The 18,424-nt window shown below is 40.6% G+C and overlaps 1 protein-coding gene across 2 annotated transcripts in view; it reads right to left on the reverse strand.

Annotated features, from left to right (window-relative positions):
* Positions 1–18,424, reverse strand: part of LIPA (lipase A, lysosomal acid type) — a 38,195-nt gene that overhangs the window by 2,311 nt on the left and 17,460 nt on the right. For both annotated transcript variants that reach the window (XM_033215941.1, XM_033215945.1), the window contains exons 4-9: positions 12,384–12,582; positions 11,078–11,187; positions 8,972–9,108; positions 7,578–7,724; positions 6,418–6,489; positions 67–138 (exon numbers count right to left, since the gene is read on the reverse strand). In XM_033215941.1, the coding sequence (XP_033071832.1) occupies positions 67–138; positions 6,418–6,489; positions 7,578–7,724; positions 8,972–9,108; positions 11,078–11,187; positions 12,384–12,582 (737 nt within the window). The remainder of the gene's footprint in view (positions 1–66; positions 139–6,417; positions 6,490–7,577; positions 7,725–8,971; positions 9,109–11,077; positions 11,188–12,383; positions 12,583–18,424) is intronic.

An 18,424-nucleotide genomic window follows, 5' to 3' on the forward strand; every position in this document is an offset into this window, starting at 1 on the left:
TAGGCCAGGTTGGCTTTCTTGATGAGTTTTCTGGGCCCCCTTTAATGAAAAGACTAAAAACTTTACCTGGTTGTAATGAAAATAATTCTTGGCACTGCTTCCCCAGTCAAAGGCTTGAAACTTTTGGAATTTAACAGCCTAAAAAGAAGATAATTTAGGAAAGAGTTATCTGACACCGAAGTTAGAGATAACATCCTAGGTTGCTGGAGCTAGCCACGACCTTGGAAATCAACTTTATACCAATATCCAGATTTACTCTTGATTTCCAAGGCATTATTTTAAATGAAGTGCCATGGTTTTGTTCTGCTTTACTGAATTGACTCAATTTCTCATTATATGGTTGTTAAGCAGCTACCACCTGACACAAGAAAGCAGCTATGCACATATGCTGTCAATTATACTAGATCAACAGTTGCTCCTGCTAGGGGAACTTTAGGCTGACATTTTCTGCTGAAATTTGCATCCTAAGCTTTTTCAAAGAGTTAGTGATTTTACTTGAGAAATATAGGTAGACAGATAGATAGATACATATCTATATACATATATATATAGAGAGAGAGAGAGATGGATATATATAGATAAAATAATTGTAATATACAATTGGCCCTCCATATCCACAGTTTTGCATCTGTGGATTCCACCAAGTGATATTTTGCAGATTGAAAATATTTAGAAAAAAACAATAAAAGATAACAATAAAACAATAAAAAATACAAATTTTAAAACATAGTATAACACCTACTTACATAGCATTTACATTGTATTAAGCATCATAAGTAATCTAGAGATGATTTAAAGCACATGAAAGGATGTGCATAGGCTATATGCAAATACTACACCATTTTATATAAGGGACTTGAGTATCTCTGAATTTTGGTTTAGGGGTGATGTCTGCAGCCAGTCCCCAAAGATACTTGAGGGACAACTGTATATTTTCTATGTACCCATTCTACTTGTCTAGTTATATTACTTAGTCAAATTTTAATGATCGTATTGATTAAACACTTTTTCTTGAGTATTGGTACCAGTATAATCACCAAGTAGTACTGCATGCCAGCACAATTCTAACTAGTTAGGGATACAAGAGCCATGAAATTGAAATTGTATTGAAATTTACATTTATTCATATTTAAAACAGTATAATATAAAATATTAGCAAAAAGTCACTTATTTTTAAAATTCAAAATAGTGCAAATCCATATTTCCTCTACACTCTCAAATTAAATGTTTGTCAAGAATTAAACCCCAAAATTGGAAGCCTAATGAATTGGAAATAGTAAGTTTTGGTCACAAGGTGGCGCCTGGTAAAAAAAAAAAAAAATGCCCAGACATTCCTTGTCAAAACTGCTTTTGATTTATGTGAAGTCTGTTCTTATCAACTACATACAATTCTACTGTTTGATGTAATAAAAGACAGAGTGAGATGATATACTACAGGGATTGTTACAGGAGAAATGTTTGGCATCTGTTTTTGCCATTGCAAATGACAGATATTAAATACCTGTGGCATATTTAACAAGCAAAACAAAATTTGGATTCACAGCACCTGTTGGTACATCTGTTCCCCATCTTTGTCAGTGAAAATATATTGATGCAAACTATTCTGCCACTGAACACAGACAGCAGTTCATCACTTTGTCACATGTCCTTCAGCATTTATATGAAGCACCAGTGAGAGCACAGAATACAAAGCTGAAACTTGCCTATAGCTCAGACTGTAGTTCTAAATTTGACTTTGTGCTCAGAGTCACTTAGGACATGAAGCTATCCACTTGAAAGGGTATTTCAAAAGAAAAGTATTAAGATGATTTACAGTAACAAAAACCTGGAAATAAACTAAAGCCCAATAATAGATGTTTGGGTAAATATGTTACATAAATATATACAAGGAGTATGCCACTGTCATAAATATAAATAACATAGAAACAAAATGGCTTATAAATAATCTCATAAACAATACTAAGTGGAAAAAGAAAATGAAACTGAATATACACTAAGGTTATACTTCTGTGATAATCATATCACAGAGTATATGTAGATAATGATCAGGAGGAAACACTTAATAGTATTAGGATAAACGCTTTTAAAATGAAATTTAAAAAATTATATTTAGGTCTTGAATGGCAATAAAAATGTAAACAGGTTCAACTTTTCTAAAGTACAATATGTATCAGAAGTATTAAAGCTATGCCTACCCTCTCCCTACTAAGTCTACTACTATGAATGTATCATCCTAAGAAAATATTCTGACTAACATATAAGGACAGATGACTTATGACTGCAAAACAACTATCGCTGTAAAAAAAAAAAAAAAGATAATAAAATTCAAGCAACAGAAAACTGCCGTTTATGACAAATATTTTAAAAATTTAGTTACTGACCTGGAAAGGCATTTTTAATTGTGGCAGAGACTGTCCCCATGCCCATTCTTGCCTTCTTCTTTTCAGTAACAATCCCCAAAGCTTTCCCTAAGCACATGGCTGCCAGGATAGAAACCACATCCTCATCCTCCTGCGAGCAGCCAGGCTATGGCCATAACGCTCACTTCTGAGCTGTCTCCTTCACACAAAGTCACTTGCCCTGAGCTCCCTCTCCCCTGCCTTCCTGTGAGTTGGAAGGGACATGGAGGTGACCCAGGTGCAACCAGGCAGAAGAGGACAGCACCCCAAGGATGGCAGAGCTATAGTCTGGAGGGAACTGGGTCCGTGCACGGCCTCATGGAACATAGCCAAAACCCCCACTCTCATCAGTCTGGGCCACCACTCTCTGAACTTTATTATGAAAAAGAAAGAAACTCTTTATTTATCAGCTGTATTTTGGGGTCTCTAATACAACAGCTAAATGTGTATCTAACAAATATAATGGCATTTCATTAAATGAAAATTTACTTAAAAGCAGATGTAGTATGATCTGATTTTTGTAATGGAAATGATTATATTACAAAATTGTAAGATTATACCGAAATATTAATAGTGGCTATTCCTGGGTGCTAGATGTACAAGTCATTTTTCTTTCACTCACATATTTTCTAAAATTTCATAAAACATATTACATGTATAACAAAAATGATAATGAATATCCTTTTTACAGTGTTCTTTAAAAGCCTACCAAAAGTATGTTTTTTCCCTTTAAAGAAAACAAAAAAACAAGAGCACATCATAATCATCTAAGGTACTTATTCAAACATAGATCCCAGGGTCACAGTCCTAGGAATTCAGAGTCTCCACAGGTCTCAGGCAGGCCCAAGAACCTGTATTTTTAGTAGCACCTTAGGTAGTTCAGCACAACACTGGAAAGCTATGTTGGGATGGCCTTCTTCACACAGGCAAGAGTACCCGGGCTCTGGGCAGGGCCAGTGAGAAAGTGAGCAGTAATATCAAGCCTTCGCCCTGGGGAGCTTTGATATTCATCAGGTTTATAAGGAGAATGGAAAGATGCGTACACTAAATTTAAAAGCCCACTAAAGAACGAGGTATGGAATTTATTGACAAGTTAATACTAATTATTTAAACAAAAATTTCTGAATGTACTGTAAACAAAATGGCCTTTAAGGTCAACCCCAAACTCATACCATAAGAGCCCTCTAATGCCACATCTGAATTCTAGCCCCAGCCTGCCCGGCATCGAGGCCTGCTTACCTTCCACAGAAGCCCTTTCCTGCACTGCCCCTGGGAGCCTGCAGCCTGCACCAGTGGCAGCCCCTAGTCAACAGCCCAGAGGAGGGAGGGCCAAAGGGAAGATCTGACACAACGGCTGCACAAAGCAACCAACCATTTTATTGACAAAAGATGGTACAGTGGGCAGAAGAGCAAAGGACCAGGCTGCCTCCTACAGCAAATCTGGGCTTTGCAAATGTTCTGGAGGTATATTCCATGGTATCTAGAATCTAAAGTTACCAGGTCACAAATGGGGCACAGAGCAGTGCTCGGCCCTTAGCCTGCAGCCTTTGACCCTGGCTAGCTGCTGGATAAGAGGGCTGGACAAGAGCAGTAGCCTGGATGACAGCCAATCCAACGTCTCTACTGCAAGCTCCATGTTCAGTGGAGGTCCAAGACACAGAAGGGCGAAGCAACACAGATCTGTAATATAAAATAGAGTTGGTCTGGGACAGCCTTGGTTTCAACATTCCCAAGGGCCTCTGACATCCCAGGTCTGGTGGCCATTTGTCCTTTGCTGCGGCCTGGCGTGTACTGCACGTGGGCTGCTGGCAGTCACTAAGCGGTGGGAAAGCTCAGGATCTGCCTCCAGGCAGCTCAGTCACCCTCCATCATCTCTGGGGATGCAAAAACTGCTGAGGTGACAGACATTGGGCCTTTTAGGAAAATGTCCATTAGGTAAGAGGTTCTAGGAATCCTCAAAAATGTAGGGAGATTCTAGTGACAGGGTATATGAAGAAAACAAGTGACTATAAGCATAAATGTGACCAAGGAGAAAAGCAGAGACCTGAACCAAGAACCCAAATCCTCAATCTCTGTGAATTTGAGGATGTTTGAAGGTTTGGGGGCATTCCTTAAGTGGTAAGCGTGTGCTGTTCAGCATGTCATGAACTATTTGCATTCCAGATGCCCCTCTTTTAGGCCACAACAAACTGCCCCGAGGGGCTGACATTTAACTCTCAGCCTTCTAGGGCCAAGAGCCTAAGGCCAGGCTCTTCCTAGTTCCTTAGCGATGAGCCCCAGGGAGAGAACTATAGCACCATCAGAGTTCCTGGGGCAACTGAAGAAGGAGATGGAAGTATCAGGATGTGCCGACCAGGTTTGCTCCCAAACCTGGTTGAGCAAAAGAATCTACCAGGCAGATTTTTTAAAATTACAGATCCTCAGAAATAAAAAGGAATGAATACTGACATACACAACACAGGTAAATTTCAAAACAAGTATTCTGAGTGGAAGAAGCTGGACAAAAACAAGTATAAACTGCATGACTGTTCTCCTACAAGCTCTAGGAAATGCAAACTAAGCTACAGCGACAGGAAGCAGATCAGTGGGATGGAGGGGAGGGATGGGGGAGGTGTCACAAAGGGGCAGCAGGGACCTTTTAGGATGATGATATATTTGCTGTGTCGATTATGGTGATGGTTTCACAGGTGTGTATAAACACTGAAATATATCAAATTGTACACTTTAAATACTGTGTGTCACTTACACCTCAATAAAATTTTTTTTTTTAAATAATAAAACTACTTGGGAGGCTGAGGCAGGAGAATTACATGAACCTAGGAGGCGGAGGTTGCAGTGAGCCGAGATCGCACCACTACACTCCAGCCTAGCGACAGAGCGAGACTCCATCTCAAAAAATTAAAATAAAACAACAAAAAAAAGTACAGATTCTCTAGTCCAAATGATTGGGACACAGAAGTCTTTGTTTTATAAGCCTGGAGGGTAGCCAATCCAAGAGTTCCACTATAATCCCAACTCCCATTACTTTTTTAAAGCAATGATTTATTAAAGGGTGTACTTTCTAAAGCAATTTGGTGATTCTGATGCAAGCAGTGACTGCCAGGTGTTTTTTGAAATTACTATTCAAGACACCTACAGTATCTTGGTTTAGGGCTTAAATGGTGAGTTGTTTCCTATTCAAAATGAAGTTAGCTGAAAAATAAATGGCACAAAATTATGTCCTGAAGTAGAAAGAAGTCCCTGACATACTGTCTGGTGAAAAAACAAAAGCAAGCTATAAAACAGTAAGCAGAAGAAAAATCAATCTATTTCCACATCTATTTCTATCCACGTCTTTAACAGCATCCTTTTGAAAAGAGATACAGAATAGAATGCAGAGACATTCAATATCTATGGATATGCATTTCCTCTCTGTCTAGGGTTATAGAATGATTCTATTTTTATTTTAAGATAATTTTTTTCTACATGTAGTTTCTAAATTTTCTAGAATGAACATGACTTATTTAAGTGATAAAATAATCAAAACTGTATTTCAAAAGTCAGGGGCCCCCATTCACATCTATCATTGGTTTAGCTCCAGTTTATTCACTGCTGTTCCAAGCATATTGTGATCAGGGGTTAATGTTGAAACAGTGGTTTCTATCTTCGAAACGGCTTTAAAATCACTCTTTATGAAGCAACACAGAAATAAAACAAATCTAGGACTCAATGAGAAAAAGATGGAGGGGAGGAGAAGGAAAGGGAGAGAATATATTAACCTGAGATTTAAGGAAGGGAGAGGAGGGAAAAGAAAAATGTCAACCCCAGTAGCTGTTTGTGAACCCACATATAACACAGTGGGCCCCACTACAGGTATCAAAAGCAACACAAGTACGATGACAAAAACCCAGGACTCTGCGGAAGAAAACCGGATCAGATTTGTAAGCAGGTTGTCTTTCTATTTGGGAAGGGTTTTCATGCCCAGACCTTTCTGATGGTGATTTTACATGAGCCCCAAACGCACTCCCGGAATGCCTACCTGGCTCCAGTGTAACATGTTTTGCACAGAAGTTCCAGCGGGAGAATGTGTTGTATATACATCCACTCTAGACTGCAAAATAAATACATTGAAATGAAGAATGAAAACAGCATTAAGGTGACATTGATAATAAACATTGTATTTTGCCCTTCAAAGCACTAAAAACTAGAGCCATAATCTCAAGTATATGAGATCAGAGGTAGAAAAAAATGATTTGACTAAAAATCTGTCCTATAAAAATACATACAACCACACACAGAGTCCATAAGAAGGAGGTGCAACAGTATGGTAAGCACGGGACTGTGTGGGTTGCGTTTACAGAGCATTTTCATTTTCTTCTTCATGCTTTCCTGAATTTCCCAAATTTCATATAACAATCACATCTTGCTTTAATTATCAGACAAAAGAAAAATGGCACTTAAATTCCTTAGGGCCTTTATTCCAGGATTGTAACCCTTTTTTTTTCAAAATGCCACATGACAAACTAACAAATACATTTAGAAACATGAGCATAGTATTGGCCAAGGGTTTACATTTTATAAAATAAAATGGATTTACATTTTATAAAATGTATTTTTATAAATACACACACACTGCAAGCATACACATATGTGTATGTAAATGGCCATTCGAAATTTAAATACTTAGAGTAATTTTTTTTCGGGGGGTACATGTGCAGGTTTGTTACAAGTATAGCTTGCATGATGTTGAGATGCAGGCTTCTATTGATCCCATAACCACAGTACTCAATATTGGCTATAGTACTCAACTGGAAGTTCTTCAGCCCTTGTCCCTCTCCCTCCTTCCTTTTGGAGTCCCCGGTGTCTACTGTTCCCATCTTTAAGTCTACCACTTATAATAATTTCTAAAAGAAACAAATCACTAGAGTAAATACAAATATTACAACTTAATTTGTGACAGATCTCCTCATTCAATAGACTCCATCTAGGTACAACATAAGAAGGTGACCACAGCCAGCCTGAGGATAGCAGCAGGTGGTACCATATTCTAGGCATTGGCCGAAGTTCATGCTTGTGCCTCTCAAATGAAAGACCCGTCAGAGTTCTGATGAGGTCATTCCTGCCTCTCCCACATCATTCAACACAAATAAGCACATTCACAGATAAAAGAAAATCAAGTCTTACTATAAACATGCATACCATATTTAAATTTCTCTCATTAAATCCACACAGAAGAAAACAGAGATTTCCACAGAGCTCCTTCAGTATGACATGAGTGCAAACGTGGGTACCCAGCCACTTCAAAAACGCACTCTGGGGAAGAAATTCTTTGTCTCCAAATAAGTCCTACAAAATAAAAAGAAACCCAAGAACATTTCAGCATTTCATGCTGGTGCATACGTCTCCATGACTCACCTCAGAAGCAGAGACAAGTACCCAATGTCTCCACAAATGGTCTCAGGAGAGAATGGCAGCCAGTGGACATCAAACCAGGATGCTTTTGCAGAAGTTTACCAAAGCAAAATTCACACACTACAGAGCTGTATTTAAATTCTCCAAATGAAGAGATGGAGGGAGAAAAATAAGTTTACAGCAGACTTCTACAATGGGAAAGAGCCTTAATGATGACCCTTCCCAGGGCCATCCCAAGTAGTTTTCATGTGACTGATGGATCGGTGGTTACTTCTAAGAAACAGTCAAGACTATGATTGATCAGTAATGTCTGCTGGAGGTGTGTCCATCTAATTCAATGCTATTGGCCAGCAGGCCAAATCCAGCCCATCACTTGTTTTTTGTTTCATTTTGTTTTTAAAATTTTTTTTATTGGCCAGGCATGGTGGCTCACGCCTGTAATCCCAGCACTTTGGGAGGCCAAGGCAGGAGGACTGCCTTGAGTTTCCATCTTTCCTATCAAAGTCTTCTAAATGGCCCATGAGAGACGTTATACTGATTTCATATATATATTTCTATACAGGATTTCATATGTGTGTGTGTAAACATATATTTCATAAAAGACATATAATGCATGCATAATAGACCATCTGCTCTTACCTGGCTTAAAACTCTTTTTCATGAAATCTATTTCCTCCTTGAACAGAGGTTCGGGTGCCTCAGCTTTAGGGCAGAGCCCTGACAAAGTTACTGGCTGTGTTTAGGAGCTGTATTATAAAATACAATAATGATAGTGTTGTTAGGTCACCCTCAGTGTAGCTAGGGATGGGCTTTTGGGAACATTTCCTACCTGCCACCTCCTACATCCTCTGTGCACAGGCTCCCCTCATGGGATAAAGGGCAACTCCACCAATGCTTAAATTATTTTCTCCCAGACTCTCCTTGCTCTCCCTGTGAGGTGGGCAGAGCTGTACTGACACATGCTAACCATGAGTACACGTGGCACCAGTGTGCAGGGAACGACAGGCATCCCCGGCCTCCTCGGGTCTGGAAGGAGGGGTAAACGGAAGAAGAAAAGCCCACTGCTCCACTGATATCAAAATGCAGGAGAAGAAGGCAGAGATTCTCCCTCCACTTGCCAGTTCTTCAGATCTAGGAGGAAATCTGTGGGGAGAGGAGAGGGATGGGAGGGGTCCAAGTACCTTAAAGAGAAGATCTGGAAATCGCCCTAATTTGGCCATAGGGCTAGTACAGAAGTCGACTGAAACCACAGGAGCCAGGGCAAAAAATATTTTAATCCTTTTGGCCAGCTCAGGGATCTGTGAAAATGCTATAAAACCTGTGAGAACAAAGGGAAGAAAACAGGAATTCCATCTTCTGGGATTTCCTTCTCAGAAAACACAAAGGCCCGCCCTCTGGTGGCAGCCTGAGACCCACGCAAGCACCACCACCGGCAGGAGGCAAAACACTTGACATGGGGCCCTCTGAACTTCCGTACGCCCTAACACTGAATTTGGTTATACTAGTAAATCAAGCATTTGTTAATGCTTGTTCCAAATCTCAACCTAGATAAGCACTGTAAGAAATCCAGGCTGGGGGAACCAGAAAATCTTCCCAGTTCCTTTTACAATGTAAATAACAGACTGTATTTCCAAGTGCCTCACCCCATCACCTTTATCCCCCCATGCCCCTCCTCCAAAGAACAATTTACAGACACCACTTTCAAATAAACCACCAATGATTTCAAAGGAACTCACACATTTAGAATCCCCTAGCTTTAAAATATATTTTAACCCTTGCTGTGGTTTGACTGTGTCCCCAACCAAATCTCATCTCTAATTGTAGTTCCCATAATTCCCATGTGTTGTGGGAGGGACCTGGTGGGAGATAATTGAACCATGGAGGCGGTTTCCCCAGTACTGTTCTTGTGGTAGTGAATAAGTCTCAAGAGATTTGATTGTGATTTTTTGTTGTTTTTTGTTTTTTGGGTTTTTTATTTTCAGACGGAGTCTGGCTCTGTCGCCCAGGCTGGAGTGCAGTGGCGCGATCTCGGCTCACTGCAAACTCCGCCTCCCGGGTTTATGCCATTCTCCTGCCTCAGCCTCCCGAGTAGCTGGGACTACAGGCGCCCGCCACTGCGCCCGGCTAATTTTTTATATTTTTAGTAGAGACGGGGTTTCACTGTGTTAGCCAGGATGGTCTCGATCTCCAGACCTCATGATCCGCCCGCCTCGGCCTCCCAAAGTGCTGGGATTACAGGCTTGAGCCACCGCGCCCAGCCGAGGGTTGATGGTTTTATAAGGGGAAACCCCTTTTCGCTTGGCTCTCACTCTCTTGTCTGCCCTTGCTCTTCTGCCATGATTGTAAGACCTCCCTAGCTCACAATCCATTAAACTGTGAGTCCATTAAACCTCTTTTTCTTTATATATTACGCAGTCTCGGGTATGTCTTTATTAGCAGCATGAGAACGAATTAATACAACCCTCTCTGACGTCTTGCCACCTGGTCCCAGAATGTCACTTTAGGAAGCAGTGGGGCAAAGGGCTCAAGCAGGCAAGTCGTGAAAGAAGAAATATAAATAAAGAAAAATACCTAACTCCATCTTTTTCTGGCAATATAACCACATGTTTTGAGACCCTTAAAAACATTCGTATCTTTCATATAGTAAGGCTCCTTCTAGGAATGTTCTGAGGAAAGCATGTGACGGGAACACTAAGGTGTTAGTCATAGTAAACATTAAAAGGGAAATTAAATAAATTATAGGACAGGTTCCTAGCCCCTAATTACAAAAACTCTTGCTTGCTAGAATTATGGGCAATTTTTATTTTCTTTAATTTTGCTAAATCTTCTGTTCTTCTGCTTTTCTACAGTGAATATGCATTACTTATATAATCAGCATAAATTAAAATCATATAACTTTTCAAAATTTTTTGTAAACCAAATGTAACTGTAGTTATATTCCACTTAACTTCAGAAGGCAGTATATTTTCTTGTTTTCTTTATATAAGCCTCTGAATTTAGAAACTATTTGTTTTCTACCCTCTCACATCCCTATCTTGCTTTATCTAGGAAAACATATAATGTATTGTGGCTTACATTAATTTCTTCAATTTCAAGAGAACCATATACCATGAATTTTCACAGAAGACTAAATGTTACCAAAATTCCGTATCTTATTCATTATTTCTGCTTGGCATTTAAAAACAAATGGAATTTGAACTAACATCTTTTATATGTCACTTTTAAGAAAAGTATAAACTCTGTAATGAAGAATTTATATCAACTTCCAGTTTTATTTACATACATACCTATTGTGGTGCCTTGAGAATGACCCACATAATACACTTGTTCTTGGCCAGTTTTATTCAGAATGAAGTTAATGGAAGCTGGTAGGTCATATTTTGCCATCTCATCGTAACTGTAATCCAAGGAAGGAACTCTTTCATTGAAATAGTACATAAAATAGAATAGCACACCCATACTGAGTATGCAGTTTGATGAGTTATCACAAACTAAACACAGCTGGGAAAACCAGCAGTGAGTCCAGGAAACACCACCAGGAGGACCGCAGAAGCCCCCCGGGCTCTCTTCCAGTTGTGTCTACCAAAGGTGACGATTGTCCTCATTTTTCACACCAGAAATTAGTTTCACCTGGTTTTAAATATTTCTGTAAGTAGAATTATACAGCGTGTATTCTTCTGTATCTGGCTTCATCCATTTTTTGCTGCATATAATTGTAAGTGGTTCATCCTTATTCTACTATAAAAATATACAACACTTTATCCATTCACTGCTGACATGCATTTGGGTAGTTTCCTGTTTTCCACTGTTATAAATAGCGTGACCATAAACCTATTCTTGTATATGCCTTTTGGTAAAAGCTCTCATTCTTGTATTTCATGTCCTTAGGGGTGCCTCTGGTTTTAAAAATGGGAAGCCAGCCTGAAGGCTGCTATAGGGCTGCAGACTTTCTCTGATACCTGGTACCAAAACATAGACCAAAACCCAAGTGTGTATATGGGTATGGGCGTGCTCATGTTGCCGTGGCAGGAGAAGAGCCAACCCCTAGCAAGTTCATACAATGTGCCAGGTTCTGTGGAGGCTCCTTCTCTGCATCCTCTCCTTTAGCCCCCAGTGACCTTACGAGGTAGGTGTTTCTTATGCTCCATTTTACAAATGAGGAAACCGAGACACAGGAGACTTATGTAAGATGTCCAATGTCATACAGCAATTAATTGGCAGAGGCAGAAGTAAGAGGGAGGAGAGGATAATTTCTGGAAAGAAGAAACGTGAACATCTGGATTATATATTTATGGAGAAAAGAGGAAAGTTATGGAGCAACATTTACCCAGCAGCATCCACACTACCAGAAATGCCAAAATAACTTAAGAATTCCTAACTAAATGTAAATCTTAATGTAATCATTTGCTTAAAATTTACCTTACTGCTAGTCATTACATTCCTAGCAACGTTTAAAACTTTTCAAAAGACACCAACTTCCCCTCTCCTACAACTTCAGAGTTACCCACCTATCTGCCTCTTCTGCTGGAATCCTGTTGCCTGCTTTAAGAGTACTAAGGACATACATCCATGCCATTATCAATTCAAATATACCTGAAAGCCCAGAATTCATCCTGAGTAACTGAGAGTGTCTTATGTTTCCGAGACCAGGTATTTCCTCGGCTGTTGCCCATCCACACGTCAAAACCAGCATCAGCAAGAATGAAGCCCAGGCTGCTGTTGGCAAGGTTTGTGACCCAGTTACTAGAATCTGCCAGCAAGCCATGTTGCAGGAAGACAACTGGTTTGGGACCTGAAAAACATTCATCATTTAGGAGGCAGTGGCACCAAGCTTCAAAACAAATATGATGTCTTGCTAAATAGAACATTCGTAAAAGATCCATAAGCAAATAATGAACTAGAAATAAATTGAAAGATTGAGGTGTTGATGTATTCCCATATAACATTAGCAAAGAATTTTTTTAAAACAGCACTGGCAAGGTAGCAGTGAAACTGGACCATTTTTTGCATATCCACTAATAAGACACACTTATGTAAGCAGCAAAAACAAAAATCAATATAATATATTTTTAAGAACTTGTAAAATGTTTTTACAATTTGCTTTCATAATTGCATTTCTCACAATAATTCCTAACAAATTAAACCAAAGTAAAGAAAAAGATCACACATAATGAGACACCACTATACATGTATCAGAATGAGCAACATCTAAAAACACTGAAAACACCAACTGCTGAACAAGATGGGAAGGAATAGGAAGTCTCATTCATTGTTGGTGGAAATGCAAACTGGTAGCATCACATTGGAAAAGTTTGGCAGTTTCTTACAAAACTAAACATACTCTTACCACATAATCCAGCAATCACGTTCCTTGGTATTTTACCCAAAGGAGTTGAAAACTTACATCTACACAAAAACCTGCATAAGGATGTCTATAGTAGCTTTACTTATAATTGCCAAAATTTAGAAGCAACCAAGATGTGCTCCAGTAAATGAATGGGTAACTAAACTGTGCTACATCCAGACAATGGAGTGTTACTCAGCCCTAAAAGGAATTGAGCTATCAAGTCACCAAAAGACATAGAGGCACCTTAAATACATATTACTAAGATCTATAAAGGCTGCGTTCTACATGACATGCTGGAAAAGACAAAACTATAGAGACAGTAAAAAAGATCCTGGTTGCCAGGGGTTAGGAGGGAGGAAGGCATTCATAGACAGAGCAAAGAGGATTTTTTAGGTCAGTGAGACTACTCTGTATGATACTATAGTGGTAGATACATGCCATCATACATTTGTCCAAAACTATAGAACATATAGCATCAAGAGTGAACTGTAATGGCCGGGTGTGGTGGCTCACATCTGTAATCCCAGCACTTTGGGAGGCTGAGGCGGGTGGATCACTTGAGGTCAGTAGTTTGAGATTAGCCTGGCCAACATGGCAAAATCCTGTCTCAACTAAAAATACAAAAAAATAGCTGGGTGTGGTGGTGCACGCCTGTAATCCCAGCTATTCAGGAAGCTGAGGCAGGAGAATTGCTTGAACCCAGGAGGCAGAGGTTGCAGTGAGCCAAGATTGCACCGCTGCACTCCAGCCTAGGGGACAGAGTGAGACTCAGTCTCAAAAAAAAAAAAAAAAAAAAAAGTGAACCCTAATATAAACTATGGACTTTGTGTGAATGTAGGTTCATCAGCTGTAACAATTACAATTCCACTCTGTGGGAGATGTTCATAACGGGAGTGTGGGGACCAGCAGGTATATGGGAAATCTCTGTACCTTCCACTCAATTTTGCTGTGAACTTAAAACTGCTTTAAAAAATAAAATTTAATAAAAATTTTTAAAGCTGAATAAAAGTTAAATAGATAAAAAGGCTCACACACACAAATTCATAAATATATGTGTCTGTGTCTGCCTGTGAGGATTTATTTTCTACTCACCTATACCTGAGACAGTGATACAGCAGAAAAAACAAAGATGTGGGAGCCAAAGAAACCTGACCTCAAGCTGCTTACCTAATGCTGAGACCATTCAGTTATTCAAAACAAGCCTTTACTGAGTACCAACTATGTGCCAGGCATTCTTCTCAGCACTGAGAACACAGCAGAGAACAAAAACAGAGGGAAAAAAAATATCCCTATGGAGCTGACATTATATTGACCATGAGTTTTATTCACTTATTTGATTGATTGATTGATTGATTGATTGATTGATTGAGATAGGGTCTTGCTCTGTGGCCCAGGATGGAGTGCAGTGGCATGATCTCCCCTCACAGCAACCTCCACCTCCTGGGCTCAAGTGATCCCTCCATCTCAACCTCCTGAGTAGCGGGGATTTTGGGCATGCACCACCACACCCAGCTAATTTTTGTGTTTTTTGTAGAGACAGTGTTTCACCATGTTCCCAGGCTGTTCTCAAACTCCTGACTCAAGCGATCTGCCCACCTCAGCTTCCCAAAATGCTGGGATTACACCCAGGTGTGAGCCACCACGCCCAGCCTGACCATGAGTTTTAGACAGCTCAGACAAACCTAGGCTCAACTCTGTCCTCTCGAAGTTCTGACGTGACACCTTGGGGAAACTTCTCCTAAAATTAATATCACTCCCTGAAGAGTAGAAATGACAACACACATTTTATAGGACATAGTGAGATATGAGATATTATATGAAAAGTAGGTAGCAAAGTGTCTGACACACAGTAAGAGTTGACTATACATCAACTCATATAATTAAGATGCTCAACCAGTCTGCGTCTCAGTTCCAAAAATAATTATTAAGAGGAATAAGTGAGGTGAGTAAGTATCCAGCATAGTGACTGACACACAGGTCACAGTGAACAAATGAGAGCTTCTTTGTCCCCTGCTCATTCTTTACAATAGTGAAAAACTGGAAATAAGCTAATTGTCAAGTGGTCAAATAATTCATTGAAATCCACTTGGTACAATAATTGTCCATCAACCATGACAAGGACAGTGACAGCATAGAAAAGCTTATAACATACCTTGCAAAAGGTAAAAGAAAAAGCAAAATCCAAAATTGTAGACTACTCTGAATTACAGCTATGCAAAAATAATGTACACCAAAGAGGAGTGTAAAATACCAAGGAAAAATGAGAAGAATGATTTGTCAGGATGATAAGACTATAAGCGAATTGACAAACGTTCATTTCTGCTAATGTCCTAATATAGATTTGGTAACTAGCAAATTGTTTTTAAATGACAGTTCTGCTGCAAGGTAGCTTCTGTAGACCATTCCGGAAGGCACTGCTCACATACATGAAAATATACATGGTACTCTCTGGAGTTGTACAACCTAGGGGTGCTGTACCCTCATGTTGTTAAAATAGCAGGACCCCAGGCCAAGAGTATAAAATGATTCCTACAACTTTTTTTTTTTTTTTAAGAGAGACAAGGTCTCGTCTTATCACCTAGACGCTAGTGCAGTGGCATGACTGCTCACTGCAGCCTCAAACTCCTGGACTCAAGCGATCCTCCCACCTCAGGTCCCTGAAGAACTGGGATTACAGGCGTGTACCACAACATCCAGCCAATTTTTTAAAAAAATTTTCATAGAGGTGACGTCTTACTATGTTGCCCGGGCTGGTCTCAAACTCCTGGCCTCAAGTGATTCTCTTGCCTTGGCATCTCAAAGTGTGGGGATTACAGAAGTAAGCCATCATGTCTGGCTGCTGTGATTTTCTAATGACAATATAGAAATGCCAGGGCCATGTAGATGAACTTCTACCCATGGGGAGAAAATAGAAAGCAAATAGGACAATATTAGGGCTGCTTTATGTGCTCATCTTTGCCTTCAAAGGTTCATTTTAATGTGATAGTAACAAGACTAAATTTACTATGAAAGTGTATGTGGAAGGCACTGTGGTAGATACAGCATCTTATGCACAGGCTTCTTGGCTTCAATGAAGAAGATGATAACCCAGCTGGGAAAATATGTAAAATGATCATTAAAAATTCAAAATTATAAACGTCAGTGTGACGATAATAATTACCAAAATTAATTCATTACTAAATTATAGTTGAAAAATGTGTAACTGCAGGCAGCAGCATCATCTCATGGTAACTGTACAATGCAGTGAGAATGGTGACTGGGAGTTGTATGATGCAGTGGCTCTGCCCTACTGATGGCACCTAATACTTTCTAGAAAGAGGGGCTTTCCTGCTCACGCCACAGCTCCTTAGGTATGTTGAGACACTTTTCACCCACCAAGAGTGATCAGGGGCTAGGCCATGAGGAAGGCGACTTGACTTTCAAAGGCCAGGAACGGGATGCTCCCACAGGTCAGGTCATTTCCAACAAAAACAACTGCAATCGTCTTCTCTCAGGATGGAGAGTCAGAGTGAGGCAAGAGGAAGGCTCGGCACTAATTCCTTGGCACTTGTTCCAATCTGTGCCTCTGCAGTTAACACGGAAAACCCGGGGCTGCCTAGTCCACTCCTCAGGGGAGAGTGTCCAGAGAAAGGCAGGAATGGTTTGAAACCAGAGAGGGCCCTGGGGCAAGGATAATTGCGAGAGGAGGAGGAGGGTGATGTGTGGCAGCCAGGCCAGGACAGGACAGAGGCTGGGAGGGGAGATGTTGGCCAGTGCACGGGACCAGGACTCAGCTCCCCACCTTCTCTCAATGGGGAATGTTCAAAATTTCCATGAAGTCCCTGTACTTCCCTCTCTAACCTCCAGGAGCTTTGAATGGGGAAATGTGGAAGTTGACAAGTTGAAGACATATCAGGAAAGTCTTTAAACATCCCCAATAAATAACTCCTGGATACCCAAGGGCAATGAGGAGCTACTGCAGTTTTCCTGGGAGGTGAGTGTGAAGCAATGGCATGTGGACAGCTGGAGCATGTGCTACCCAGGAGACCATGCCTAGGGCAGCTGAGCAGCTTCTAAGAACATCTGTATATACCCTTGTTCCACCAGACCTAATTCACACCTGCACAACACTTTTCTCAGGGAATTACTTTATCCTTTGAAGGAGCCTTCTAAAGAACAAGTGAAAGCCACTATTTTTCTAATTGTCCTTTTTTGTTTGTTTGGGTTCTTCCATCCCCTACTTCGAGCTGAATACAAAAGCTCAATTAACAACAGACACAAAAGATGTACCAGATGGGAAGGAAACAGTGAATCTATTCTTTACAAGCTAAATGTTTTCAAATCTGGAGAATCCGGGCCAAGCACTGCAAAGGGTACTGCAGACCACACTGTTTTCTCATGGGAAATGCTGGCAGATGAGGAAAGGGACTGATGAAGAAAGGTAAATGTCTGACAAATGGCATGGCTTTAGAGCAATGGAGGCCACTCAGCTGTGTCCTCCACATTCAGGTGAAAAGTTTTTAATGGAAATCTGCTATATCTTAAGCAGTGCACTAGAAGGTAAAATATCAAGAGATGACTTGAAAACACACATTACGTTTTGTGCAAACCTTTAGTGGTGCCTACTGAGTAGCAGCCACTGCTATTAGGTTGTTGCAAAAGTCATTGCGGTTTTTGCCCCTAAAAAGCAATGGCAGTCCCGGGCGCGGTGGCTCGCCTGTAATCCCAGCACTTTGGGAGGCCAAGGCGAGCGGATCACCTGAGGTCAAGAATTTGAGGCCTGCCTAGCCAACATGGCAAAACCTCAGTGGTGGGTGCCTGTAATCCCAGCTACTCAGGAGGCTAAGGCAGGAGAATTGTTGGAACCCAAGAGGTGGAGGTTGTGGTCAGCCAAGATCGCACCACTGGACTTTAGCCTAGGTGACAGAGAGGGATTCCATTAGCCCCCACCCCCATGACATAAAAAAGGAGGGCAAAAACCAAAATTACTTTTGCCCCAACCTAATAGATGCTAGGAATGCAAAGATGGGTAACCCTGCTCCCTCCCACAGGGAGCTGCATCCTCTAGGGAGACAGACACACAATGACTGTCTAGCCCAGGAAGAAGAAGGCTAGAACACCACTCAGGAAGGCCCAGAAGGAGGAGAAAGTTACTTGGCCAGAGGGACAAACATTTGACCTGGATTCTAAGTAAGAGACAGATGTTTCCACAAAGGGTTCTGGAGAAAACATAGGAGCCAGATGAATAGAGAGCTGACACTGCACCCAGGCCTTGGCCAGGTGGGACCAGTGTGCACATGAAAGCCTC

The sequence above is a fragment of the Trachypithecus francoisi genome, unplaced genomic scaffold (genome assembly GCF_009764315.1).
Source record: "Trachypithecus francoisi isolate TF-2019V2 unplaced genomic scaffold, Tfra_2.0 Contig00586, whole genome shotgun sequence".
Classification (NCBI taxonomy): domain Eukaryota; kingdom Metazoa; phylum Chordata; class Mammalia; order Primates; family Cercopithecidae; genus Trachypithecus; species Trachypithecus francoisi.